At 47.9% G+C, this 27,800-nt stretch overlaps 1 protein-coding gene across 1 annotated transcript; it reads left to right on the plus strand.

The window, feature by feature from the left end:
- On the plus strand, nucleotides 1–27,721 carry LOC138664203 (survival motor neuron protein 1-like). Its single transcript, XM_069750701.1, has 9 exons — nucleotides 1–118; nucleotides 1,673–1,744; nucleotides 9,287–9,415; nucleotides 19,118–19,318; nucleotides 19,939–20,094; nucleotides 20,664–20,735; nucleotides 22,018–22,128; nucleotides 24,309–24,381; nucleotides 27,031–27,721. Exons 1-8 carry the CDS (start codon nucleotides 65–67, stop codon nucleotides 24,363–24,365), a joined length of 852 nt encoding a protein of 283 aa, XP_069606802.1. The 5' UTR covers nucleotides 1–64; the 3' UTR covers nucleotides 24,366–24,381; nucleotides 27,031–27,721.
- Nucleotides 27,722–27,800: the final 79 nt, after the last annotated feature.

The following is a 27,800-nucleotide window of genomic DNA, read 5'->3' on the forward strand; positions in this document are numbered from 1 at the left end:
GTGGTGATGACGTAGGACGGATGCACTAGTGGGTCAGGACGTGACTGTGTGCTTACGGCGTGCTATGGCCGGGCTGGAGGAGAGTGGGGAGATTTTGTTCCGGCGCGGAGCTGGTCAGGTACCGATCATTGGAGGGCTGCGGTGTGGTGGGTGGTACTGCGCCCCCAGTTCCCCGGTGGTGTCAGTGCACGGGGGGATGTATTCACATGACCGGGGGTTAGTAGGACGAGCTGGGATGAGCAGTAATCTCCCTGACTTCCCTCTATGAGAACCTTACCCAGGACTGTGCGGGGTTGTCAGGCAGCTGTCTCCACTCTGCAGTGGTCCCTGCCACAGGGGAAGCTCCTGTGCTGCAGTCCAGACATGTCTTCTGATTAGTGGACAGTTGTCTACAGAGGCCCCCGGTGCAGTGGGTGCAAACAGCGACTTATTGTTACAGATTCTTCTGCGGGTCCTGTAACTTTGACAGAATGGTGTTGCTACTGGTTCCCACCCCCTCTGCCGATGCCCCCGCCTGCTGCCAGTGCCCCCCTACCTGCTGATACCCCCCGCCTACCCGTGCCCGCCCCCTCTGCCGATGCCAGTGCACCGCCTGCAGGTGCCCCTCCCCTGCTGCCAGTGCCCCCCTACCTGCTGATACCCCCCGCCTACCCGTGCCCGCCCCCTCTGCCGATGCCAGTGCACCGCCTGCAGGTGCCCCTCCCCTGCTGCAAGTGCCCCCCTACCTGCTGATACCCCCCGCCTACCCGTGCCCGCCCCCTCTGCCGATGCCAGTGCACCGCCTGCAGGTGCCCCTCCCCTGCTGCCAGTGCCCCGCATACCTGCCGATACCCCCCCCCCCCCCCGCCTGCTGCCATTTCCTCCCCCCTCTGCCTGTCAGTGTTTCCACCCCCTCCTCCCCCCATGAGAATGAATTATGCCACTGACAAAATGTAAAGGGTTGTGATCGATTGTTCTGTGCACACACGTTATCCCCTCCCCCAATATAATGTAGGGTCATATTCACCACCCCGTCATCTTTTCTCCTATTTTTGATGATGTGTTTTGCAACACTCTATGTAAAACATTGTATAAAATAATGTATATTCAAAAGTTAAGGGCCCATTACTGACCCCTTTAGTACCCCATGGCTATCAATCACTTAATGTGAGTGTTCGGTTAATAACCATCCTGTTTCCGATCACTGAGGCAGTCGTTTACCCAGTTACATATATTTTCCACTATTCCCATCATTCTCATTTTATGTAACCACCTTTTATGTGGCGCCGTATCAAATACTTTTGGAAAGCTCAGATAGACAACATCCTCTGTGTTTCCCCGGTCAGTCTGGAAATGACCTTCTCGTAGAAGGTGATCAGATTAGTCTGAAGGACTGATCCACCATAAACCTGTGTGTTGGTGTATGAGTTGTTTTTTTTTTTCAAGGAGAGTCTCAGGATAACTGTCTTTGAAGACCCTAACATACTTTGACCAAGTCAGAAGTTAAACTTACGGCCTATAGTTGAATATTGGCACCACATTTGCAATATGCTCAGAGGAGTGAGTGCCCTGCTCACAAGAGCTTACAATCTAGGAGGAACTACAGGGGTCAGCTACTGTCTGCCACATCACGAGGTGGTCTTCATGCTCACCAATAGTATATTAACAGCTCTTACTTTCCTGTTTGTGTTAGAGTGATGATTCGGACATCTGGGATGATACTGCATTGATCAAGGCTTACGATAAAGCCGTGTCCTCATTCAAGGTTTGTTTTCTTCATCTTGTGTATTGTTTTTTTTCTAATCTGAAGAGCAGACTGATTTATTGCTTTTAATGCAGCACATTAAGTGATTCATTACTTAAAGTTAAGAGGGGACTGGATACCTTTCTGGAAAAGTATAATGTTACAGGGTATATACACTAGATTCCTTGATAGGGCGTTGATCCAGGGAACTAGTCTGATTGCCGTATGTGGAGTCGGGAAGGAATTTTTGTCCCCAATGTGGAGCTTAGTCTTTGCCACATGGGTTTTTTTTGCCTTCCTCTGGATCAACATGTTAGGGCATGTTAGGTTAGGCAATGGGTTGAACTAGATGGACTTAGTCTTCCTTCAACTTTAATAACTATGTTGCATATGAACAGACGGGACCCTATACCTTTTATATGCACAGCCCTGTCATGTAGTGAACTAGGAATACAGTAGTAATGCTAAGAAGCATTGCTGAGAATCTGAACTCAACGGAAGGCCTCCTTCAGATGGCCGTGTTCGGTCCGTGTTTTTCACAGATATAACACTTGACCATTACAGTCTATGGGGCTGTTCACATTGTCATTTTTTCCCGGTATCACGAATGAAAAGAGTTAGTATAAGTCTGTGGGTCTGTGACAAACGTGCAGATGGATCACATACATGTGTCATCCGTGTGCTGTCCGTAAAGGATAGGAGAAACTTTGTAATTCATTCATGGAAAACACTGACGGTAAGAATGGACACACAGACTATACGCTGATGACACGCTGATGGTAAGAATGGACACACAGACTATATGCTGATGACACGCTGATGGTAAGAATGGACACACAGACTATACGCTGATGACACGCTGATGGTAAGAATGGACACACAGACTATATGCTGATGACACGCTGATGGTAAGAATGGACACAGACTATACACTGATGGTAAGAATGGACACACAGACTATACGCTGATGACACGCTGATGGTAAGAATGGACACACAGGGGGTGTGGCCTAGCGAGGAATGTGAGCGGACGTGCGGCTGATCTCTCTCCCCGCACCGCTCTGAAAAGTGGCCTTTGAAGGCGCCGCCGAACGCCAAAAACCGGCCAGAGAGGTCCCGCAAGTACCCGGCGAGGGGGAGAAAGCACCGCTGTTAACGAGCGGTGAGAAGCGGAGATGCCGCGCCGCAAGCAGGTGGCGCCAGCAGCCGGCGCGAAAATTCAAGATGGCGCCGTGGCTGAGGAGGAGGCGGCCAGAGCCAGCGTTTCATACCGCCGGAGGCTGGAGGTAATAGCCCGGCTGGAGCGCTTTGCCCGCACGGAGGAGGGGGGAGCCCTGCTGTTGGGTCCAGAAGGACTTGATGAGGTGGAAGCCCTGATGAGGCAGAAAGGTGGAGGGGAAGTCAGGGCCAGTGAAGTGGAGGTGCAGCGTTCCCCAGGGAGGGCGCAGGGAGTGCACAGTGCAGAAAATGTGACACCTGCTGATAGCCCTGTGCAGACCAATGATTCTAATGAAGTGCAGCAGCCAAGTACGGGGGAACCAACACTGCAGGACATTTTCTCTGTCGTTATACACTGCAAATCTGCTTTGGCTGCGCTGAACCTAAGGGTGGATGATCTCACAGTTGAAATGAAGTCCCTTAATTCTGCTATGCGCAAAGTGGAAACAAGAGTGGAGGTGGTGGAGGAGCGTGTGGGCAGTGTGGAGGACCAGACAAACGAACTGTTAAAAAGAGAAAAGAAATATATTCAACGAATCGCAGAGTTAGAATTTAAGACAGATGATTTGGAAAATCGATCCCGGAGAAACAATTTAAGAATAATCGGGGTGCCGGAGAAGGTGGAGGGAAACAACCCCACTGAATATATTGAGGCATGGCTTAAGAACTCGGTGGGAGGAGCAGACCTTACCAACCATTTCTCGGTGGAGAGGGCTCATCGGGTCCCCACTCGTCCTCTGCCGCCTGGATCTGCCCCTCGAGCTATATTGGCAAAAATTTTGGACTACCGGGATCGGGAAACTCTACTGAGGAAGGCTAGGCTGAGTGATGGCCTGAGCATAAACGGAAGTCGGATCTCCATTTATCCGGATTACTCGGCATCGGTGCAGAAACTTAGAATGAAGTTTGGTGAAGTCAAGCGACGGCTCCGTGAACTGGACCTAAAATACTCAATGCTCTACCCAGCCAAGCTCAGGGTGGTGGCGATGGATCGTGTTCAATTTTTTCAAAATCCGGAGGAGGCGACGCAATGGCTGGACACCAATGCCAAGAAAATTGGCACTGATCGGAACCGTTGAGACTGATTCTGAAGATCTATAACCCTACTGGATCTGCCTCTCTTTGGGGGAGGGGCTCTGTTTGAATGTTACTGTTGAAGTTGGCCTAATTATACCTAACGATTACAGTATTGTGTTCGGCGGCGCAATGAATAGTTCATATTGGATCGCGGTGGGTGGGGGAGAGATGGACGGTAAAGGAACTAGCTCTAGGGTATATCAAGTGCCCTCAATTCTCATATAGAGAAAGAAAGTTCGGAGTATCTGAGTTATTTTGAATTCCAGATGGGGAAGGTTGGTTTAGTTGTTGGGGTGGGAAGGGGGGGAGGAGGGCATTGGTGGAGACCTGGGAGAGGTGACTCTCATCTTATATCTTTATTTAAGGAAATGGGAGGGAATGTTAATATTATAAGTTGGAATGTTAGGGGGCTAGCAGATGCCACTAAGCGGGCGGCAATATTCCAGTACCTATTGAAACAGAGGCCCTCGGTGATATGCCTGCAAGAAACTCATTTAGTTGAGGAAAAAGTTGATATGTTACAGAAAAAATGGGTGCGCAGGGCATATCACTCGACGTTCTCTAATTATGCAAGGGGGGTGTCTGTTTTGGTCCATACAAGTACTCCATTTGAGGAAATTGAAGTAAAAATTGATAAGGATGGTCAGTATGTTTTTTTAGTGTGTAAAATTTTTAACCGCTTGATTTGCATTGTTTCACTATATATACCCCCGCCGTATTCTGGCAAGAAAATTCAAGAGATTTTGGAGCATATGAGAGGGTGGGTCGGGGTTCCCTTTTTGGTGGTGGGAGATGTGAACAACATTGCTGATGACCATTGGGATAAGAGTAATCACGCTCCGCTACGCGGGGATGGGAATGGCACCCCTTTCGGGAACTATCTTAGAGAAATAGGCTGGATTGACTTATGGCGGGTTCGCAATTTTAGCACATATTCTTATTCTTGCTACTCGACCACGTACGGTTCTATGTCTCGAATCGATGTCGCCTTGGGTAATGATGGGATGAACGAATTACTAAGTGGGGTGGAATATAATCCTAGGATTCTATCAGATCATAGTCCGGTGCGGGTCTCATTAAAGCTATCAGAACAGGTTGGGTCACGGAAGATGGGATGGAAGGTTCACCCCTCCTGGCTACAACTCCTGGACATGGAAAGTGTGGGGGCTGAGATAGAGGAGTTCTTTAAGATCAATGAGGGTAGTGCAGAATGCCATGTAGTATGGGACACTATGAAGGCGTATTTGAGGGGTATTTTGTTTCGGGACATATCACGACACAAGACTAGGACTAGAACACAGGATCAAGCTGTCTGGAGGAACTGAAGGAAGCTGAGGCGGCATTGGGGGCCCATTGCTCTAGGGAGTCTCAGAGTCGGATGAGGAAGGCTCAACAGGAGGTCAATCAATTGTATCTGAGAAAGGCGGAGAGATTGCGGGCTTTTCAAAGAGCATCTTTCTATTCGGAGGGGGAAAAGGTGGGGCATTTACTGTCGGTAGTGGCATCCGCACAAAGGGATTCCTCGCACGTCTACTCCATTAAGAGGGAGGATGGAACATTGGCTACTCGGGGGGAGCAGATTCTGGAAGTGTTTGGGAAATTCTATGATAAACTATATACTTCTAGTGTGGAGAGGGGGGCTGAGGACATGATGGGTTACTTGGAGGGGATTGACCTGCCTAGGTTGAGCAGAGAAGAATGTGAGGAGTTGGAGGAGCCGATTGGGGAGGAAGAATTGGGAGCTGCTTTGGCGGGGGTTGCTGGGGGTAAGGCTCCGGGGGCGGACGGTATTCCAGCCGAGGTGTACAAGGTACTGAAAGAAACATTGTTGGCCAGATTGTCGGAGGTGTATAATAGTTCACTTGAAAGAGGGGAGCTACCTTCATCAATGAGAGAGGCTATTGTGGTCGTTATACCTAAGGCCGATAAGGACCCACAACTACCAGAATCCTATAGACCAATCTCACTTTTGACGGCCGACATCAAGATTCTGGCAAAAGCTCTGGCAAATAGGTTATCCAGGGTGATTGACAGACTGGTTCACCCGGATCAGTCAGGCTTTATGCCCAACAAATCAACGGCACTCAATCTGAGAAGGTTATTTTTAAATTTGCAAATCCCCTCTGACAATGTCGGAAGACGGGTTGTGGTATCCTTAGACGCCCATAAGGCTTTTGATTGCGTGGAGTGGAGCTATTTGTGGTCAGTACTGGAACGAATGGGGTTTGGACCTAAATTTATTTCATGGGTGCAGCTGTTGTACTCTTCTCCGGTAGCCAAAATTAGAGTGAATAACGCTCTCTCTGAGACCTTTTCATTGTCTAGAGGTACTAGACAGGGCTGCCCTTTGTCCCCGCTGCTCTTTGCGTTGGCGGTGGAACCCCTTGCTGCGAAGATCAGAGGTTCCCGGGAGGTGAGGGGTTTTATATACGGGGAGGCAGAGGAAAAAGTAGCGTTGTACGCTGATGATATTCTGCTATTCTTGGAGGATTCTGAGGAGACCCTGGTTAAGACGGAAGCCATTATTGAGGAATTTGGTAGTTACTCGGGCCTAAGGATCAATTGGGACAAATCGAATATGATGTTGATAGATGGGGATAGTGGGGACGGTGGTGGGGAGGTTTCTTCTACAAGGTTGAAGCTAGTTGATAAATTTAAATACCTGGGGATTCAGATCACTCTCCCTTTGACTAGCTTTGAGGAACTGAATTTGGCACCTCTTCTGCGGAGGATACGTACTAAGGTCCAGGCGTGGAGGAAGTTACATTTATCAGTAATCGGCAGGATAAACTTGATAAAGATGATTGTGATGCCACAACTACTTTATGTGCTGCACAACTCCCCTATATGGATATCGCAGAATAGGTTTCGGAGGATTAGATCTTTGTTTGGGGAATTGATTTGGGGTGGAAAGAGCCCCAGATTTAAACAGGAAACTCTACAGAGACCAAAGACAGAGGGAGGGGTGGCATTGCCTAATCCGTGGTTGTATTTTTTGGCTTCACAGTGCCAGCATTTCAAGGGATGGGGAGATGTGGTAGGTGGGACGCGGGCACCTTGCAGCCTGAGATCACTGATTGGGACGAAGGTGTTGAGTGAGGGTCTGGAGGGGGGACATTTCCGAGAGAAGGGCTCTAAATTTTGTACTATTAGGCTCATCCATAAGGTTTGGGACAAAGTTAAGGGGATTAGGGGTGTGCACGCACTCACTAGATTCTCACCCATTTGGAATAACTGTGTCCTACAGGAGTTTAGACAGATGGAGGGATTTCATAATTGGAGGGAGGCAGGCATCTCTCGGATGGGCCAGATTCTACATCAGGGCAGAATTAGAGATTTTGAGGCATTGCAGGAGGAGTTTTTACTACCGGACTCTGAGTTGTTTCAATACCGCCGTCTTTCACATGCGCATCGGGCACAGTGTAGGAGAGGACCCGTTGAAATACAGGTGGACCTAATGCTAGATTTTATCCTTGTAGGGGGTGGCACGAAGAGGGTGATCTCGGGAATATACGAATTCCTTTTGTTCTCTTTCTTGGAGGAACACCCTATTAGAGCAAGGGCGAAATGGGAGGCGGACCTTGGGGCAATTGATAATGATCATTGGGAATCAGTACTAGACTATGTGCCCAAAATATCAATGAGCGAGCCTGGGAGGCTATCACAATTATTTGTTATTCATAGGGCATATAGAACTCCGGATATGTTATTCAAAGCCGGATTGAGATCTAGTTCAGAATGCCCCAGATGCTCGCAGTCCGATGCGGGCATCCTTCATATGTTATGGCAGTGCCCCAGGTTGTCCTCCTTCTGGGTGGTGGTGCTGAATAAAGTGGGACTGGCATATGGTTGCACTGTGCCGCGTGATCCCCTGGTATGTGTTTTGGGCTATGTTGAGGAGATCATAACTGATAAGATGTATAAAGTGGTTATTGCCAGACTGTTATTTATCGCGCAAAAGTTGATTGCCAAATTCTGGATTAGAGAAGAGCCACCAACAAGGAGAGACTTTATGAAGCAAGTGGACCATATCATTGCTTTGGAGAGGAGTATCTACGTTAGGAGGAGCAAGGCGGACCTCTTTGACAGGCTGTGGAACCCGTGGCTTGAATCAATGTGATTTAAAAGACCTTGTGCTCCATTGGGAGTTTTATTGACAAATCATCTTCCTTTTCTTGTACTTTTATATATGACAAACTAGGGGGGGTCGACTCTTGACAGGTCTCTAGAGGGGGGGGGGAAGGGGGTGGGAGTTTGGTTTGGGACTAAATATGTTTTCCTTTTTTTAAAAAAACAAGTATTGTACACTGGTATATTGCTGATAACAAAGTATTCCTTTTATTGTTTATGTGCAATATTTATGGTTTAATTAAAAATATCTGATTTAAAAAAAAAAAAGAATGGACACACAGACTATACGCTGATGACACGCTGATGGTAAGAATAGACACACAGACTATATGCTGATGACACACTGATGGTAAGAATGGACACAGATTATACACTGATGGTAAGAATGGACACACAGACTATATGCTGATGGTAAGAATGGACACACAGACTATATGCTGATGACACGCTGATGGTAAGAATGGACACAGACTATACACTGATGGTAAGAATGGACACACAGACTATACGCTGATGACACGCTGATGGTAAGAATGGACACACAGACTATACGCTGATGACACGTTGATGGTAAGAATGGACACAGACTAGACGCTGATGGTAAGAATGGACACAGAGACTATAAGCTGACACGTTGATGGTAAGAATGGACACAGACTATACGCTGATGACACGCTGATGGTAAGAATGGACACAGACTATACACTGATGGTAAGAATGGACACACAGACTATACGCTGATGACACGCTGATGGTAAGAATGGACACACAGACTATACGCTGATGACACGTTGATGGTAAGAATGGACACAGACTATACGCTGATGACACGCTGATGGTAAGAATGGACACAGACTATACACTGATGGTAAGAATGGACACACAGACTATACGCTGATGACACGCTGATGGTAAGAATGGACACACAGACTATACGCTGATGACACGTTTATGGTAAGAATGGACACAGACTATACGCTGATGACACGCTGATGGTAAGAACGGACGCAGACTATACGCTGATCCAAAACACTGATGTCAGTGTCATTTTTTTTCACGGACGTGTGAATGAAGCCTAATGTAGGTATAAGATTCCTCTCATTATAAGGATATATGGTAATGTATTATCTACTTTCAGAAAGCCCTGAAGAATGGAGGAGATTTTAATATGGAACCTGAGTCATCAGAGAAAAATACCAAAGCGAAAAGGAAAAATAACAAGAAAAACAGGAGCCGGAAGAAGATCAATGCTGCTCCTTTAAAAAAGGTGGTGTATTCCTATTCACATTTGTGAAATGACTTTAGTCGCACACAAACCTGGACTGATGTCTGGCAGGAAGAGGAACTCCGCTTTTGTCTTATATAATGAAAATATATTTTGAAACTATTTAAAAAGCAAAGCTGTCAGTGGCAGGCTGTGATCTGCAGCGTGGCCGACATGTCTTTTGCATAGTGAACTAGTACTGGATACGTTTCATTGAGGGACACGAGAAATCTAAGGTATATGCTGCCTCCTGGAGAATACATATTAAGAGAAAAGCAGCCTCATCCCCCAACAGGCTACACCTGGCCGGCTGCCACCTTGCTATTTAGTTTAGCTTAGTGTCACACTTGAGCAGACACTGACCTGAGAATTCAGACCTGTTTTTCCCTCTAGGGCTGCCATTGCTCGCTGATATCGACCTGTCGTTGCTGAAGATTAGGGTAAAGGTACCTTCACACAGCAACTTTACAACGAGAACGACAACGATCCGTGACGTTGCAGCGTCCTGGATAGCGATCTCGTTGTGTTTGACACGCAGCAGCGATCAGGATCCCGCTGTGATATCGCTGGTCGGAGCTGAAAGTCCAGAACTTTATTTGGTCATCAGGTCGGCGTGTATCGTCATGTTTGACAGCAAAAGCAACGATGCCAGCAATGTTTTTACATGGAGCGTGAACGATAAGTGAGTCGCCATTACATCACTGGATCGCTCCTGCATCGTTCTGGAGCTGCTGTGTTTGACGTCTCTACAGCGACCTAAACAGCGACGCTCCAGCGATCGGCTCGTTGTCTATATCGCTGCAGCGTCGCTGAATGTGACGGTACCTTAAGACAGAGCTTTGTCAGTAGAGCACGGCTCACTCTGCCAAAGCAGTAAATGCCTTCTGGGTCATGTGTCTGTCATTTGTTCTTCAACGTCATATTGGGCATTCGCTTAATGTCTTCCCATCATGAGAATATGCAGTGAAGTCAGGTGTACATACCACACTTCATTGGCGCACTGGCCATGCCCAAGGAGGTAGCAGTAACGTAGATCTGTTAGGTTGAACAATAAGAAATGTTCACTAGTTGCCTACTCCTGGCCCAATGGATATTGATCAAGTGCGCACTAAAGAAATACATCAGATACACACAGTCGGATGTAAGCTCTTCTTGATCAAACTATGGCTCAGCTCCAAGAGCTTTATTTAGATTTATATAACCCCTATAGGGGGCTCGGTTAGCGCTAAAATGGGAGTGATCAGATGTATTCCATTGGATAGTGGGTCGGGCAATGAGCTAGTCCATGGGCGGATCCATGAAGTTATCCGGCTGGGTTGGTCCATGAGGTCATCAGGGTAGGAGTCATCATGGATGGATTCATGAGGTCATCAGGGTGGGCGTCATCTTGGATACCAGAACATGGTGTGTGTTGAAAGAGGAAATGGCAGCCATCTTTAGTGTCACACTTTGATCCGAGCAAGCTTATGTAAGGTGAAATAATACACTTTATGGGTCGTTTCTCTCAATCTCTTATGTCTTGAGGTTAATTAAGTATTTGATCTTATGGCTCTCCACAACATCTCCACCATCCATGAGGTTTGCAAAGAGCTGGCGGTGATGGCGCTCTTGCAAATTATTTCAGCCACATACACAGGGTCATGCTTATGATTGTGGTCAATGCAGCAAAAAGTGGCTTGTTAAAATGCAAGAAAAGGGTACAGACCTGGGGGGGTTTAAGGGTGTCAGCAGATAGGTTCCCTTTGACAATTCTGGAGCATTTTAGGCTTTCCCTGCTGCTATTCTTCTGTAATTCTTCTTTTAGATGTATGAAAATTGAGATCAGGATTTTATTAAATACTCTGATAAATTGTGCCCCTTCTATCATACTTCAGGCACACAGTGGACTTTATCAGACTGTGTGTGGACACACTCCTTGACAATGACAATGGCAATACTTAATTTAAAAATAAATTGACAGCTTTCTTGAGGAATAACAGAGTCTAGGCACAACCCTGAATTATCATTTTGTACAGTGGGGAAAAAAGGTATTTAGTCAGCCACCAATTGTGCAAGTTCTCCCACTTAAAAAGATGAGAGGCGCAGCCAGCAACATAGAATCTTCAGAGTGAACAATGCACGCTGTGGGGATTCAGAAGTCTGCAGTCACAGTCATTGCAGACTTGTTGTTTTAGACCAGACAACCCCTTTTAAGGTGAACCTTCATGTCTACTTACTACTTTTTGGTTATCTATTGTCATTTAAGAAAAAAGGAAAGGTTCCACCTTCTTCAATATGTAAAGTTTATTTCAACATTAACCCCTTCATGACCTTGGGATTTTTCTTTTTCCCGTGTTCGTTTTTCACTCCTCTCCTTCCCAGAGCCATAACTTTTTTATTTTTCCGTCAATTTGGCCATGTGAGGGCTTATTTCTTTATCGCCTCTCATTGGGGGACACAGGAACCATGGGTGTATGCTGCTGCCACTAGGAGGCTGACACTATGCAAATAAAAAAGTTAGCTCCTCCTCTGCAGTGTACACCCCACCGACTGGCATTATACTCTTCAGTTTAGCTTAGTGTCAGTAGGAGGTGGACACGGGTCTTTCGTTAGACCCTTATCTACCTCAATGTGCGTCGTTTCCTTTACAGGTTTTTTCCGGATGGGATACAGGGTGAACAGTCACACCTGTAGTCACACAAAGCGGACTATGAGTACGGCGTGTACTGCCACCCCGTATCCTCATAGATCCTTCACCAGACCAAGATCCTAGCACACAAGCGTGCTCAGAAGTCCGGTCCTGGCTCCGTCCCCCACCCACTCGCCTACCAGAGCCTGTCGGTCGGAGGAGACGAGGACGTCCATCAGCTCCCTGGACGTCTCAAACCCTTTCAAGGTTAGTACCGGCGTGGGATGTTTGGGTGAGTATTTTCCCCCTTCCCATCCCGGATCTTTGTTAGGGGGGGTTCTTGTTAGGGGCTCCCTGTCGCCTTTCTTCTTCCCTTTTACCAAGGGCCTTCTGTCTTCAGCGAGGGGCCCCCTTTTTAGGCCACCGCGCTCTATCCCCCCAGCACTTTCCGCGGCGCATTACCAGCGCTGCGGTTCCTACTCTGGGCACATCTTCTGGCGCCGCAGCTCAGCTTCCTCAGCGCGGCAGCCCTGCGGGCTGTCGTGCCGCGTCTCCCTGCGGCGCATTGCTCTGGCGCCGCAGGAGGTGGTGTTCTGCGGCGCCCTTCAGCGTCGCAGCCCTGCAGGCTGTCGCGCCGCGTCTCCCTGCGGCGCATTGCTCTGGCGCCGCAGGAGGTGGTGTTCTGCGGCGCCCTTCAGCGTCGCAGCCCTGCAGGCTGTCGCGCCGCGTCTCCCTGTGGCACATTGCTGGCGCCGCAGGTGGTTGTTTTTTCTGCGGCGCCCTTCAGCGGCGCAGCCTAAGCAGGCTGCTGCGCCTGCGGCGCCAGCCTTCCTCACGCCGCGTTGTTCCGGCGCTTTATTTCGGCGCCGCGGCTCTTTTTCTCGGCCGCCGGTTCCAAATTTAGGCCCCGGCTTTGGCCGGGGCCTACTTCCGGTTTTCGGCCTCTTCATTTCCGCTCCTGCGGGCGGGCTTTTTCCCGCCCGACATACTGCGCCCTGCCCACCGGCGCCTCTGCGTCTGGCTCCGCCCCCCCCCCCTTCCTCGTGGGACTCTCAGCCGGTGTGCGCCGCTTCACACAGCTGCAGCAGCCCTCGCAGTGCCTCACGCAGCGCGCCACGCTTCTTCTGTGGGCTCAGCATCGCAACTCAGGGAAGTTCTCCACCAGAGGACAAGTGGGACATTCCAGGACCGGGTCCGTGAGTAGCTGCACTGCAGACTGACACCCTTCTCTGCCCCACTGTCCCCTAACCCACTGGCATCTTCAGGGGTCTCTCAAAATGTCTTCTAAAGGGGGCCGTTCTCGCCCCCCTACCTCTTCATCTTCTGCCTTAGTCACGTACTTTGCATGTTCATCCTGTAACAGCAAACTTCCCTCAGGTCAGTCCTCCCCGCTGTGTCAGTCCTGCAGCAACCCGATTGTTCCCACCGCCCAGGATCCCCCGGCTGTTCCACCCGAGAGTGATCCCCCCATCCCAGGCTGGGCCGCCTCTCTGTCACAATCGGTGGCCGATTTGACACGGGTGTCTCAAACCCTGGTGTCCGTCCTGGATCGGTTACCTCTGCAGACCCCTGCAGTGGCCAGCGGGTCGCAGGAACCGCCGCCCGAGCCCTCCTTCATAAGCCACAAAAGGTCCAGACAGGAACGTCGGTCTGAGTCCTCTTCTCGTTCCATCTCGCCGCACGGCCCTCCCCCGCGGTTGGTGTCCCACCGATCCTCCTCCCCTGAGTCAGGCGAGGCATTATCTGATGCGCCCTCAGAGGATATTTCGGAGCTGGATCCTAACCAAATCGCCACCATGAGTGAGACGGTCCAGAACCTCATTGGGGCTATAAATCAGACCTGTGGCATCAAGGATCCCTCTACGGAACCCGCAGATCAGGCGGTTTCGTTTAGACGGGCCAAACCACCTTCAAAATTTTTCGCTCCTCATCCTGAATTCGAGGAAATCTTGTTCAGAGAGAGAGAGAATCCGACCAGACGTTTTCAGAGGGGAAAACGCCTGGGGGTGTTGTATCCTTTTTCACCAGAACTTACCGCCAATTGGACGGTCTCTCCCTCGGTGGATCCCCCTGTTTCCAGGCTGTCCACCAACACGGTGCTTCCACTGTCCGGCGGAGCATCTCTGAAGGATTCTAACGATAGAGTTATAGAATCCTTCGCGAAATCTGCTTTTGAAGCGGCTTCAGCAGCTCTATGTCCAGCTTTTGCTTCCACTTGGGCTTCAAAATCCATCTCAAAATGGGCCAAGGATCTCCCGCGCAATTAGCGGAACTTGCCAACCAGATTTCCCACGCTGGTGAATACCTGGTTTCCGCCTCCCTGGATGTCGCGTCTTGTGCGGCTCAGGCTTCCAGCAATGCCGTTGCCATCCGCCGGACCGTTTGGCTCAAGGCCTGGCAGGCGGACTTGTCCTCCAAAAAGTCCCTCACTAGTCTGCCCTTCCAGGGCTCTCGTCTCTTTGGTTCCCAGCTGGACCAAATCATTAAGGACGCCACCGGGGGTACAAGCTCTCTTCTCCCCCAGGCTAAGCCTCGTCGCCCTCCTCCTAGACGGCAGTTTCGTTCTTTTCGGCCTTTTCGTCGCTTCGCTGCATCAAACTCCTTTTCCCAGCAGCAACAGAGGCCACAGGCACGTCAAGAGAAGAAGGCGGTGTCCTTCAGGCCCACTCCGTCCTGGCGTCCTCGTTTTTCCCAGGGTAGATCATCCAGGCCCAGGACTGGAAGATCCACCTCCGCATGACTCTTGGCAGGACTCCAGCCCAACTCCCAGGTTGGGCGGCCGTCTTCTCCGTTTCAGGGACGTCTGGATCTCCGCAGTAGAGGATGCATGGGTCAGGGAAGTTGTATCCTCGGGATACAAGATAGAGTTCGCCTCCCGACCCAGGGATCGTTTCTTCCAATCCCGTCCTCCAAGAGATCCCGCTCTAGTGCCGGGCTTCTTCGCAGCCATCGCTTCTCTGCTCGAATCCGGGGTAATCGTCCCCGTCCCAGAAAAGAAACGGTACACGGGTTTCTACTCGAACCTTTTTGTGGTACCGAAAAAAGACGGCAAGGTTCGTCCCATTCTGGACCTCAAATTGCTGAACAGGAGGGTTCGCCTGAGACACTTCAGGATGGAATCCCTTCATTCAGTAATTGCTTCCATGGAGGCTCAGGAATTTCTATGCTCTATAGATATCCAGGACGCCTACCTACACGTTCCGATGTTTCCCGGACATCTCCGTTTCCTGCGATTCGCAGTGCAACGAGATCATTTTCAGTTCGTCGCCCTGCCGTTCGGTCTCGCAACCGCGCCAAGGGTGTTCACGAAGATCATGGCGGCGCTGATGGCCATCTTGAGAGTCAGAGGTTTGGTCCTGTTTCCATACCTCGACGACATCCTCATCAAGGCTCCGTCCTTTGCTCAGGCCCACGAAAGCCTGTCCATTGTTCTCAACTCCTTAGCCCGTTTCGGGTGGCTGGTCAACCGGAAGAAGTCCTGCCTTATTCCTTCTCAGCGCATCATCTTTTTGGGCATGCTTTTCGACACTCGCTCAACTGGTGGCTGACGTCACCTCTCATCTCCCAGGGCAGGTCCTTCCTTCCAGTCCACTGGCAGGTGGTGACTACGGACGCCAGCCTGATCGGCTGGGGTGCGGTTTTTCGCCACCTGACTGTTCAGGGCCGTTGGTCGCCGCAGGAGTCTTCTCTGCCGATCAACGTCCTCGAAATTCGGGCCATCTTTCTGTTCCTCCGCCACTGGGAAAGGATCCTCAGGGGCCTTCCAGTCCGGATCCAGACGGACAACGCCACGGCTGTGGCATATGTCAACCATCAGGGGGGGACCCGGAGCTCCTTAGCTCTTGCCGAGGTATCAAAGATCCTCCTTTGGGCAGAGGCGACGGTTCCAGTGATATCCGCGGTGCATATCCCTGGCGTGGACAACTGGGCCGCCGACTTCCTCAGCCGCGAGGGTCTCGCGGCAGGGGAATGGTCCTTGCATCCGGAGGTCTTCCATCGGATTTGTCTTCGATGGGGGACTCCGGACGTGGATCTCACGGCATCCCGAATGAACAGGAAGGTTCCGCAGTTCGTCTCCAGGTCTCGCGATCCCCTCGCAGTGGGCGTCGATGCTCTGGCCATTCCTTGGTCACAGTTCGAGCTGCCCTACCTGTTCCCACCCCTTCCATTACTTCCCAAACTGTTGAAGAAGATCAAAGCGGAAGGGGTGCCGGTCATCCTGATCGCCCCGGATTGGCCCAGGAGAGCTTGGTTCGCGGAGCTCGTCAACCTTCTCGCGGACGCTCCCTGGCGCCTTCCAGACAGGCCCGATCTGCTGTCCACCCGAGTTCTCGGTCGCTCAGTTTAACGGCGTGGCTGTTGAGACCGCGGTTCTAAGAGCGTCCGGCCTTTCGAACCGGGTGATTCACACCATGATTCAAGCTCGGAAGCCTTCGTCTTCCAGGATCTACTACCGCACCTGGAAGGCTTACTTCCGTTGGTGCGAGTCCAACCGCGTTCCGCCTATGGTTTTTTCCCTGCCTTCGCTTTTGGCCTTTCTTCAGGCAGGACTGGATTCGGGCCTGGCTCTTAGCTCCCTGAAGGGTCAGGTCTCTGCGCTTTCCATCCTCTTTCAGAAGTCCTTGGCCTCTCGGCCTCAGGTTAAGACCTTCTTTCAAGGAGTAGCCCACGCTGTCACGCCGTACAGGGCCCCTGTGGACGCATGGGACTTAAACCTGGTACTGGACATTCTGAGGGTTTCTCCCTTTGAGCCTCTTAGGGAGATTCCTCTATCGGTTCTTTCTTGGAAGGTGACCCTTCTTGTGGCCATCACGTCTATTCGCCGCGTTTCCGAGTTGGCAGCCTTGTCTTGCCGTCCTCCGTTTTTGGTCATTCACCAGGACAAGGTGGTCTTCAGGCCTCCACCTTCCTTCCTTCCTAAGGTGGTTTCCACCTTCCACCTCAACGAGGACATCGTTCTTCCTTCCTTTTGTCCAGCTCCGACCCATCCTCTGGAGCGATCGTTGAACAAGCTAGACCTTGTCAGGGCAGTGAGGATCTATCTGGATAGAACATCCTCCTTCCGGAAGACGGATTCTTTTTTCGTCATTCCTGATGGCACGCGCAGAGGCCAGCCGGCTTCCAAAGCGACCATTGCTCGATGGATCAGAATGGCAATTTTGGAGGCTTACCGGGTCAAGAACAGAGTGCCCCCTTCTGGGATTAAGGCTCACTCTACCCGGGCAGTCGGCGCCTCCTGGGCGGTGCACCACAGGGCTTCCGCCCTACAGCTTTGCAAAGCGGCAACTTGGTCTTCCATCCACACGTTCGCCAAATTTTACAAGGTCCATACCTACGCTTCGGCGGACGCCAGCCTAGGCAGAAGGATCTTGCAGGCGGCAGTGGTGAGTCCTCTGACCTGATGGAAGTCTGTTTTTCCCGCCCTTGGGACTGCTTTGGGACGTCCCATGGTTCCGGTGTCCCCCAATGAGAGGCGATAAAGAAAACAGGATTTTTGGTTGCTTACCGTAAAATCTGTTTCTTGAAGCCTCCATTGGGGGACACAGCTCCCTCCCAATGTTTGTTATATGTTCTCTGACTGTTCTCAGTTTACAGTTCTCAAGTTTGTGGTTATGGTTCTTCAACCTTGTTCATTATCTCCTACTGCTTTCTCACTAACTGAAGAGTATAATGCCAGTCGGTGGGGTGTACACTGCAGAGGAGGAGCTAACTTTTTTATTTGCATAGTGTCAGCCTCCTAGTGGCAGCAGCATACACCCATGGTTCCTGTGTCCCCCAATGGAGGCTTCAAGAAACAGATTTTACGGTAAGCAACCAAAAATCCTGTTTTTTTGCGGGACGAGTTGTACTTTTGAACGACATCATTGGTTTTAGCATGTCGTGTACTAGAAAACGGGAAAAAAATTCCAAGTGCGGTGAAATTGCAAAAAAAGTGCAATCCCACACTTGTTTTTTGTTTGGCTTTTTTGCTAGGTTCACTAAATGCTAAAACTGACCTGCCATTATGATTCTCCAGGTCAGTACGAGTTCATAGACACCAAACATGACTAGGTTATTTTTTACCTAAGTGGTGAAAACAAATTCCAAACTTTGCTAAAAAAAAAAAAAAAAAAAAAAAATTGCGCCATTTTCCGATAATCGTAGCGTCTCCATTTTTCGTGATCTGGGGTCGGTTGAGGGCTTATTTTTTGCGTGCCGAGATGACGTTTTTAATGATAGCATTTCGGTGCAGATATGTTCTTTTGATCGCCCGTTATTGCATTTTAATGCAATGTTGCGGCGACCAAAAAAAACGTAATTCTGGCGTTTCTAATTTTTTTCTCGCTACGCTGTTTAGCGATCAGGTTAATGCTTTTTTGTAGTTGATAGATCGGGCGATTCTGAGCACGGCGATACCAAATATGCGTAGATTTGATATTTTTTTTTATTGATTTATTTTGATTGGGGCGAAAGGGGGGTGATTTAAACTTTTATATTTTTTTTTTTTTTCACATTTTTTTTTTAACTTTTGCCATGCTTCAATAGCCTCCATGGGAGGCTAGAAGCAGGCACAGCACGATCGGCTCTGCTACATAGCAGCGATCTGCTGTTCGCTGCTATGTAGCTGAAAAATAGGTGTGCTGTGAGTGCCGACCACAGGGTGGCGCTCACAGCCACCGGCGATCAGTAACCATAGAGGTCTCAAGGACCTCTATGGTTACAATTCTGAAGCATCGCCGACCCCCGATCATGTGACGGGGGTCGGCGATGATGTCATTTCCGGCCGCCCGGCCGGAAGCGGTAGTTAAATGCCGCTGTCTGCGTTTGACAGCGGCATTTAACTAGTTAATAGGTGCGGGCAGATCGCGATTCTGCTCACGCCTATTACGGGCACATGTCAGCTGTTCAAAACAGCTGACATGTCCCGGCTTTGATGCGGGCTCACCGCCGGAGCCCGCATCAAAGCAGGGGATCTGACCTCGGACGTACTATCCCGTCCGAGGTCAGAAAGGGGTTAAAAGGATTCCACATTCCGGATAGACATGATAACGCATTTCGAATGCACAACCTGTGTTCTTTATCAGACTAAACATTGTCATTTACCTGCTTTGTTCTAGTGGAGAGTTGGGGACTCTTGTAATGCAGTCTGGTCAGAGGATGGCAACTTGTACCCCGCCACCATTACTTCTATTGATGCCAAGCGAGGGACTTGTATAGTCACATATACCGGCTATGGGAATAATGAAGAACAGAGTTTGGTTGATTTGCGTTTCCCAGACAGTTCTGAAGGAGAAAGTGACCCAAGAGACGTAGTGCAGGTAAGAATCTGCAGCATTGTTGAGCGTTATCGAAACTTGCTTTATTTTCATAAAACTGTCTGTTACAGTCACTGTGAGGAAATTGTATTTGTTAGAAAATGTAGTGGATGCCTTCAGAAAATAGCAGGAAAATGTTTTCCATCTAATGGGATTCGCTTTTGCAAAGCATACACTGACACACAATGACATGTAAGTGGAGGCCTGAATGACCACTCCATGAAGTCCTTGTATTGGACTGTCAGTAGCGGTTTGGTGCATCTGGGCAACGCGATTTTTCTGCCTTGGAACGACTACTCTGGGGAAAATGCCTCATGGATTCTTCGTGCCATGAAACTTTGCTTGATTGTGTATAAATGTATGAAAAAAAGAACTTTCTGTACATCTGTCTGAACTCTGAAGCTCATGGAGGTACAGTGTGGGCCCATAGATTTCCATGGGTGCAAGATTATGGATTAGTTTTATGGCCGTGTGCTTGAACCTTCCCAGCAGATCTTTGCAACTATGCTTTGCAATCAAAGCGAGCAGCCTACAAGTCCCTCTGATCTCTCCTAAATCACAAATGTCAGCAGTGCAATGTATGATTTTGTGGCTAGCCTTTCAATTACGTGTTTCTATTTAAGGATATAAATGGGGATGAACACTCAACAGATGAAAGTGACAAGTCTTCCAGAGCGTCTGACAGCAGAGATGAGAACAGAGCAGCCGCGCCAAAGTTCTCCCACTGGAATCTTCCCTTCCCACCCGGTGCACCCCCATTTATGCCTGGGTTCGGACAGGTAACGATTAAATCAAGTATGATTGGGACTAGTTGTAAATGGCTTGCAGCAGGGAAGGAGTTCACAACTCAAATGTATTTTTTTTGCCATAAACCGCCTTCTGTATGTGCTTTGTGTTGTACAGTATTGGAGAATAATTATTTTTATCTTTTGATTTCTGCAGTGAGTTTTCCTTTTATGGCTCTTGCAGAAGTAATAAAGTTGCCCGTAGACCTCTTACTAAAGTGTCTTTATCTAGAGATATAATCCCTCTAATCCAGTGGCTGCACCTGTGTCCAGCATCGCAGGATCGTGCATTCTACCTCGTCTTGTAGCTTTCGTCCCCGACCGCCTCTTTGCCCATCTGCTCAAGTGTTTAGGACAGGATCTCAGGATTGCACTGTAGTCCTGCTGAACAGTGGTGCAGTGCTGTAACCAAAGTGCTGCCGGCCTGGACCGTCAATCAGGCACGAGAGCATGCCCACAGCAAAACCAGAATGGTGGCAGCTTACAGTGATGCGAGTAACACTGTATAATGGGAATCGCCATTCAAAATCCCCCTATAGAAATGATATCTTATCTATTTACAGCATGGGGAGAAATCGAGTCAAGCACACCCCTTTCTTCCTGGATGGCCACCATCATTCCCTCCCGGTCCTCCTGTAAGTTATTTTCTTGTTCCATTATTCAGGAGATTTATAGTTCAGTATAAATACATATTTACATACAATTATGTGCTAAAGCAAATTCAGGTTTGGAAAAATGCTGCAACGTAAGAATGCTTTCAAAAATAGAAATGCTGTTAGTTTGTTTTTATCAATTAACAAAAAGCAAAATGATCAAACAAAAGAGAAATCTAAATCAAATCTCAGACCCTGTTCACACATATCTAGTATGTGGTTTTTGCTAATGAAGAAGTCGGATAGCGTTGATAATAAACTGCAATAAATCATCTCGTCTCCTGAGATTTTCTTTTGCATCTTCATCAGCAGCGCAGAGAATCCTCTTATTCCCGGTCAGGTTTTCTCTGAATCTTCTCTGACAGAGCAGTGGTGGTAGAAGCTCATTGTCACTGTCCATTAGTTGTGAAAATGGGGCATTTACTAGAGACCTGGTGCAGAGCGAAGGAGTGACGGTGTAGAGGAATTTGCTTTTATAGACTCCGCTCCAGCAATTCTATTCCCTGATGTTTAGCCTTAAAGTAACATTAGATGGTTAGGTGCATTGGTATATGGTTTAGTTGGGGTTTGTATTATGAGATGGTGATGTAATCCTAGCACATAATATGGAGGTATCATTATAGGGATATTTTCCTAAACTCATTTATGCCTCATTGTACTTACTATCTAAAATAATTAATATTTGCAATTAAAACCATGTGGAAAAAAAAAAATAAAAGGTTCCTTAGTAGTAATGAACAAACGTGCTCAGATAAGGTGTTATCTGAGCATGCTTGTGTGCTATCAGTGACTTGGGTATACTTGAAAAATATATGTTCGAGCCCCATCAGCTGCAGGTCTCATTGCTGCTCGACAGCCGTAACACATGCAGTGATTGCCTAACAAACACGAGGGCTCATTCGTCCCCATAGGCCAGAAGATCAGATTGGTGGGGGTCTGACACCTGGCACCCCCACTGATCAGCTGTTTGCAGCTCCCATGGTGGCCCGAAGTACATAGTGAGGAAGAAATGCACAGCTCCATGTACGGTGTAATGGTCATTATTTGGTACTGCAGTTAAGCTCATAATGAAGTGACTAGGAGCTGAACTACAGTATCCACGAATGGTCACTACACCGTGTATGGAGCCTTGCGTACATCCAGCAGCCGTGGGGGGTGCCAGCTGACAGACCACCACCGATCTGATAGTGATGAATTGGTCACGTGAAAATAAAATGATGGGAAGTCGACAGAACAATCACTAACATTTCTGCTTTGTGTGTAGTTGATCCCCCCTCCACCTCCCATGGGTCCTGATATTGCTGACGATGATGAAGCTTTGGGAAGCATGTTAATTGCCTGGTACATGAGCGGCTATCATACTGGTTACTACCTGGTAAGTGAAGGTTTACTTAAATAAATGAGGAAATTATTATTATAATATTATGATAACCATTTTTTGTTTTTATGGCTTTCATTATTTCGTAAACACGTCCTGCAAATATTATTCTTCATGTCAGTATGATTGACGATGCCAAACTTTTATTAGGATTTTTTTTTTACTGTTTCGGTGGTCAAAAAAATTGTGGCTTTTATCTATATTTTGTGAAACCCGTAGGTTGTTTTTTTGTTTTTGTTTTTTTTTAAATTGTCATTTTCCACACATGAAGCTGTGTGAAGTTTGTTTTTGTTTTTTGTCACTTTATATGGTAATGCTGGAACGCTTCAGCAGGTGGCGTTATAGAGTTTAAGTCCCCTTTTTCTCAGAAGAGGCAATTTGCATATCAAAGGATCCCAGGGATTCTGAGATTTCTTTTTTCGTCACACATTGTACTTATGGTAGTGGTAAATTTAGGTCAATATTCTTTACATTTATTTGTGAAAATATTGAAATTTTGGCAAAAATCTAGAAAATTTCACAATATCCAAACTTTGTACTAAAGCCAGAGAGTGGTGTCACACAAAACACCACTAAATAATAGATACCAAATAACATTTCTCACACGTCTACTTTACATTAGCACAATTTTGGAAACCTAAGTTATTTTTGTTAGGATGTTACAAGAATTAAAAGTTTACCAGCAATTTTCTCCCTAAATTTATAGAAAATCAATTTTTTTGGGGACCACGTTACATTTGAGGTGACTTTGAAGGTTATAAATTACAGAAAATACCCCCAAAAGTGACACCATTTTATAAACTACACCCCTCTAAGTGCTCAAAACCACATTCAAGGTGCTTCACAGGAATTAATGGAATGTGGAAAGAAAAGAAGAAAAAGTTTTACTTTTTTTCCGCACAAGAATGTTGTTTTTGCCCTAAAGTTTTCATTTTCACAAGGGTATCAGGAGAAAATGGTCCATTACAATTAAGTTTTGGCATCGCCATATTTTGAGAGCTATAACTTTTCTATATTTCTGTCAATAGAATTATGTGCGGTCTTGTTTTTCATTTTTTGATCGCTTTCTATTACGATTTTTGAAAGACAGAATGAACAAAAACCAGCAATTCAGGATTTTTTTTTATTTTTTTTTTTTGGGGGGGGGGGGCAGTGGGTGTTTATGCTGTCCCACCAGTAGTAAATATATATGAATATGCGGCTCCACCTCCCATAGGGGTGGAGCCGCATATTCATTACTGTAATAAGCAGCACCACGTGACCGCTCATACAGGAGAAGGTGCGGCGAGGACAGGACGCAGCGAGGGAGCCGGGTGAGCATTTTAGTAACAGCGCACAGGGGGTGGGAGGGGTTTGGCGACATGGATCTTTATTTTAAACACGAGGACAAAAAAAAAAGGATTTTTCATATCTTCTTCCCAGCGAACGCTGCTGGAGAGAAGATATGAATGGCGGCTTCAGCACCAGATGCAGGGGACAGTGCTTATCTCTAGCGCTGTCTCCTGCACGCTCCATGTGGTACCCAGTCGGCACACGTGTGCCACACTGATGTACCACGGGAGGACACGGATAATTCCGGTACCGGAATTATCTGGACGTGTGAGACTGGCCTCAGACGTAGTAGACTGCATCTGAGTATTTACCTCCCAATAGGTGTACACACCTGAAAATTATGCTGTAGCACTTCTGTATTGCAGTATATAGTAAAGTGAGACCTTCTACAAAAAGAAAACCACCCAAATGCTTGGCTTCACAGGAGGACAACCCATCGGTTCTTATGATCGTATTTCAGGGAGATGATGGAAGCCAAGAATGTCGCTGTCAGAGATTGACAGTGGAATTTAAATAGGAAAAGGCTGCTTGTCCCAGCTGCTGCTGTTTCACAGCAGGTGTCATGCTTGACATTGTGCAGGCTCGGCTCCTGAGCCCGCTCCACACACCCACAACGACCACATGCTGTAAATTTGTCATGCAATTATCAGGCTAATTTAAAAAGACAATAGAGCACAAAACCAGATATGTAGCTATTTCTCAGAGAAACATTGAGACTGCAGTGTGAAAGCAGCGAATGTGTTTTATTACCCAATAGCCAACACTATTCTCTTTCTTCATAGAGTGGAAAGGAAATATAACATTTAAGTGACACCTCTCGTATATCAAATCTTGTTTCCTTTCAGGGTTTAAAGCAGAGTCGAATGGAAGCTTCATATGGAAGATACTCACATCCCAAATAATACCAACCAGCGACATGTGAGTATTATGGCAGTGAGAATGTCTATAGTACCAATAGCATACCTGGATATTATTATTACTTATTATTATTATACATTTTTATAGCGCCATTTATTCCATGGCGCTTTACATGTGAATACGGGGCAAATATAGACAATTACATTAAACATGAGCAGATAACAAGGCACACGAGTACATAAGGAGGGAGGACCCTGCCCGCGAGGGCTCACAGTCTGCAGGGGGTGGGTGAGGATACACTAGGAGAGGGAAGAGCTGGCTGTGCGGCTGTTCAGCAGGTTGAGGATCACTGCAGGCTGTAGGCTTGTCGGAAGAGATGAGTCTTCAGGTTCTTTTTGAAGGTTTCTATGGTAGGCGCAAATCTGATGTGTTGGGGTAGAGAGTTCCAGAGTATGGGGGAAGCACGGGAGAAGTCTTGGATGCGGTTATGGGAAGAAGAGATGAGAGGGGAGTAGAGAAGGAGGTCTAGGGAGGATCGGAGGTCGCGTGTAGGTAGGTACCGGGAGACCATGTCACAGATGTATGGAGGAGACAGGTTGTGGATGGCTTTGTATGTCAGTGTGAGGGTTTTGAACTGGAGTCTCTGGGCGATAGGAAGCCAGTGAAGGGCTTGACACAGGGGAGAGGCTGGGGAATAGCGGGGGGACAGGTGGATTAGTCGGGCAGCAGAGTGTAGGATGGATTGGAGTGGTGCCAGAGTGCTAGAGGGGAGTCCAGAGAGTAGGAGGTTGCAGTAGTCGAGGCGGGAGATGATAAGGGCATGCACTAGCGTTTTTGCAGTGTTGCGGTCAAGGAAAGCACGGATCCGGGAAATATTTTTGAGTTTGAGACGACAGGAGGAGGCAAGGGCTTGGATATGTGGCTTGAAAGAGAGGGCAGAGTCGAGGATCACCCCGAGGCACCGGGCGTGTGGGACTGGGGATAGTGAGCAGCCATTGACATTGATGGATAGATGTGGTGGAGGGGTAGAGTGAGATGGGGGAAAGATGATGAATTCTGTTTTGTCCATGTTCAGTTGTAGAAAGCGAGCAGAAAAGAAGGCTGAAATGGCAGACAGACAGTGCGGGATTTTGGTAAGCAAGGAGGAGAGGTCAGGTCCGGAGAGGTAGATCTGCGTGTCGTCGGCGTAGAGATGGTACTGCATACCGTGGGATTCTATGAGCTGTCCCAGGCCGAAAGTGTAGATGGAGAAGAGTAGGGGTCCTAGAACAGAGCCTTGAGGAACACCGACTGACAAGGGGCGAAGTGAGGAGGTGGTGTGGGGGGAGGGAGACACTGAATGTTCGGTCTGTCAGATATGACGAGATCCAGGAAAGGGCCAAGTCTGTGATGCCAAGGGATGAGAGGATTTGTAGCAAAAGGGAGTGGTCAACAGTGTCAAAGGCAGAAGACAAGTCCAGGAGAAGGAGGACAGAGTAGTGTCGCTTGCTCCTGGCAGTTAGTAGGTCATTGGTGACTTTAGTTAGGGCAGTTTCAGTTGAGTGATGGGAACGGAAGCCTGATTGTAACCGATCAAAGAGGGAGCAGGAGGAAAAGTGGGAGGACAGTTCAAGATGGACGTGTTGCTCCAGCAATTTGGAGGCATAAGGGAGAAGAGATATTGGGCGATAGCTAGACACAGAGGATGGGTCGAGGGAGGGCTTTTTGAGGATGGGTGTGATCTTGGCATGCTTGAAGGATGAGGGAAAGACACCTGTTGTGAGTGAGAGGTTGAAGAGGTGCGTTAGGGTTGGGATGAAGACCGTGGAAAGGTTAGGGATGAGGTGGGACAGGAGCGGGTCAAGCGTGCAGGTGGTGAGGTGTGATCTTGACAGGAGGGTGGAGAGCTGATCTTCTGTCATGGTGGAGAAGCTGGTTTTGGAGGAGCAGGGTTGAGCAGCTAAGAGGGGCAGTGGGCGCTGTGGGCCAAAGCTTTCTCTGATCGCATTGATCTTCTGTTTAAAGAAAGAGGCGAAGTTATCAGCAGAAATGAGGGGGGAGGGAGGAGGTGCGGGGGGACGGAGTAGAGAATTGAAAGTGTTGAAAAGCTGTTTAGGGTTGTGAGACAGGGAGGATATGAGGGATGAGAAGTAAGTTTGTTTTGCGGCAGTGAGCGCAGACTTGAAGCTGGCGAGGGACTGCTTGTATGCAGTGAAGTGGTCGGCAGAGTGGGATCGCTTCCATCTCCGCTCAGCAATCCTGGAAGCCCGTCTCAATTCTTTGGTCAGGCTGGTCAGCCAGGGCTGCCTGTTAATTGTACGAGTTTTACTATGCATGAGTGGGGCGGCCGAATCGAGTGTTGTTGTTATTGTGGTGTTATAAAAAGTGGCAGCAGCATCTGTGTCATGAAGGGAAGCTATGTCTGTGAGAGGGAGAAGGGACTTCAGAGAGTGATTGTAAGTTGAGATGTTTGAGATTTCTACGAGGGTGAGTGAGTTTGTGGAGTGAGGGTTGCACACACAGAGGAGAGGATATGTAAGAGCTATTAGTTTGTACTCCGCACCCTACAAGGGGATAACCTGTACTCTGTTTTTAATTGTGCCTTTCTGAAGCAAAATCAGGGACTTAAAACAAACATCCCTTTAAATAAAAGTTAAGGAATTTTTGCTGACTTCTAATATTCCTGTACAATTCTAACTTTTTTTTTTTTTTTTCCGTATATCCTTACAGCTGGCATCTCTCCCAGGGAGAGGATAGGACTATTGGTGACAAGAAAGACGGACATTTCTTTTTCTCTTTTTTTTTTTTTTTTTTGTATTGTTCCTTTCATCTGATTATAGTTGTCCTCGCATGTCTGTATGTTTCTTTTAAAATGAACCTCCATATACAGTTTTAAAATGCTGAAAATAAAATGGATTAACGAATTTAATAATCACAACACTTGTATAATAATTTGAAACCATGTGAATTTGGCTGATCCAAGAGAGAGAAAATGGGCAAGTCAACTAAAGTGGGAAGGGGGTCATATGAAGACACATTTAATGATGCCCCCCTCTGACACTCGGATGGGTGCGCAGTCATAGCTTGCCCTCATAGGGTATCACATAAAGCTATCGCAGATGGCAGGTTAGTGTAGTCCTAGCCTCAGCATGTGCTCTATGTGATAACTACTCTCTTGGTCTGGGTCCCATTATGTATTAAATTCTCATTCGTAATGGATTAGATCACATCGTCACATATATTTCCCTCCTGTTGTGTGCAGTATTTAGAGGACATAGGTTTTGTTCTGCGAGGGGACTCCTTTCACACCTCTTGCTTCGTTTAATGTTTTTGATTTATCTCTGTAAACCTCTCAATATTCCTCACAATATTTACAATTTACTGATTGAATTTTTTTTTGTAATAAAATAAAGAAAAACTCGTCTTTTTTTTTTTTTGTCCTCATTTCTAATATGGAACATTTTATAGCTACTCGCTAAGAACTGATTCAGCAGAGTCAG

Source organism: Ranitomeya imitator, chromosome 1 (assembly GCF_032444005.1).
Source record: "Ranitomeya imitator isolate aRanImi1 chromosome 1, aRanImi1.pri, whole genome shotgun sequence".
NCBI classification, from domain to species: Eukaryota; Metazoa; Chordata; class Amphibia; order Anura; family Dendrobatidae; genus Ranitomeya; species Ranitomeya imitator.

Bases quoted from the DNA above. Each gene is read 5' to 3' on its own strand.
- LOC138664203 (XM_069750701.1), top strand. From the start codon at position 65: ATGGCCGGGCTGGAGGAGAGTGGGGAGATTTTGTTCCGGCGCGGAGCT. The intron at 1,745-9,286 runs GTTTGTTTTCTT...ATCTACTTTCAG, and splicing joins AAGCCGTGTCCTCATTCAAG to AAAGCCCTGAAGAATGGAGG. The intron at 20,736-22,017 runs GTAAGTTATTTT...CTTTGTGTGTAG, and splicing joins CATTCCCTCCCGGTCCTCCT to TTGATCCCCCCTCCACCTCC.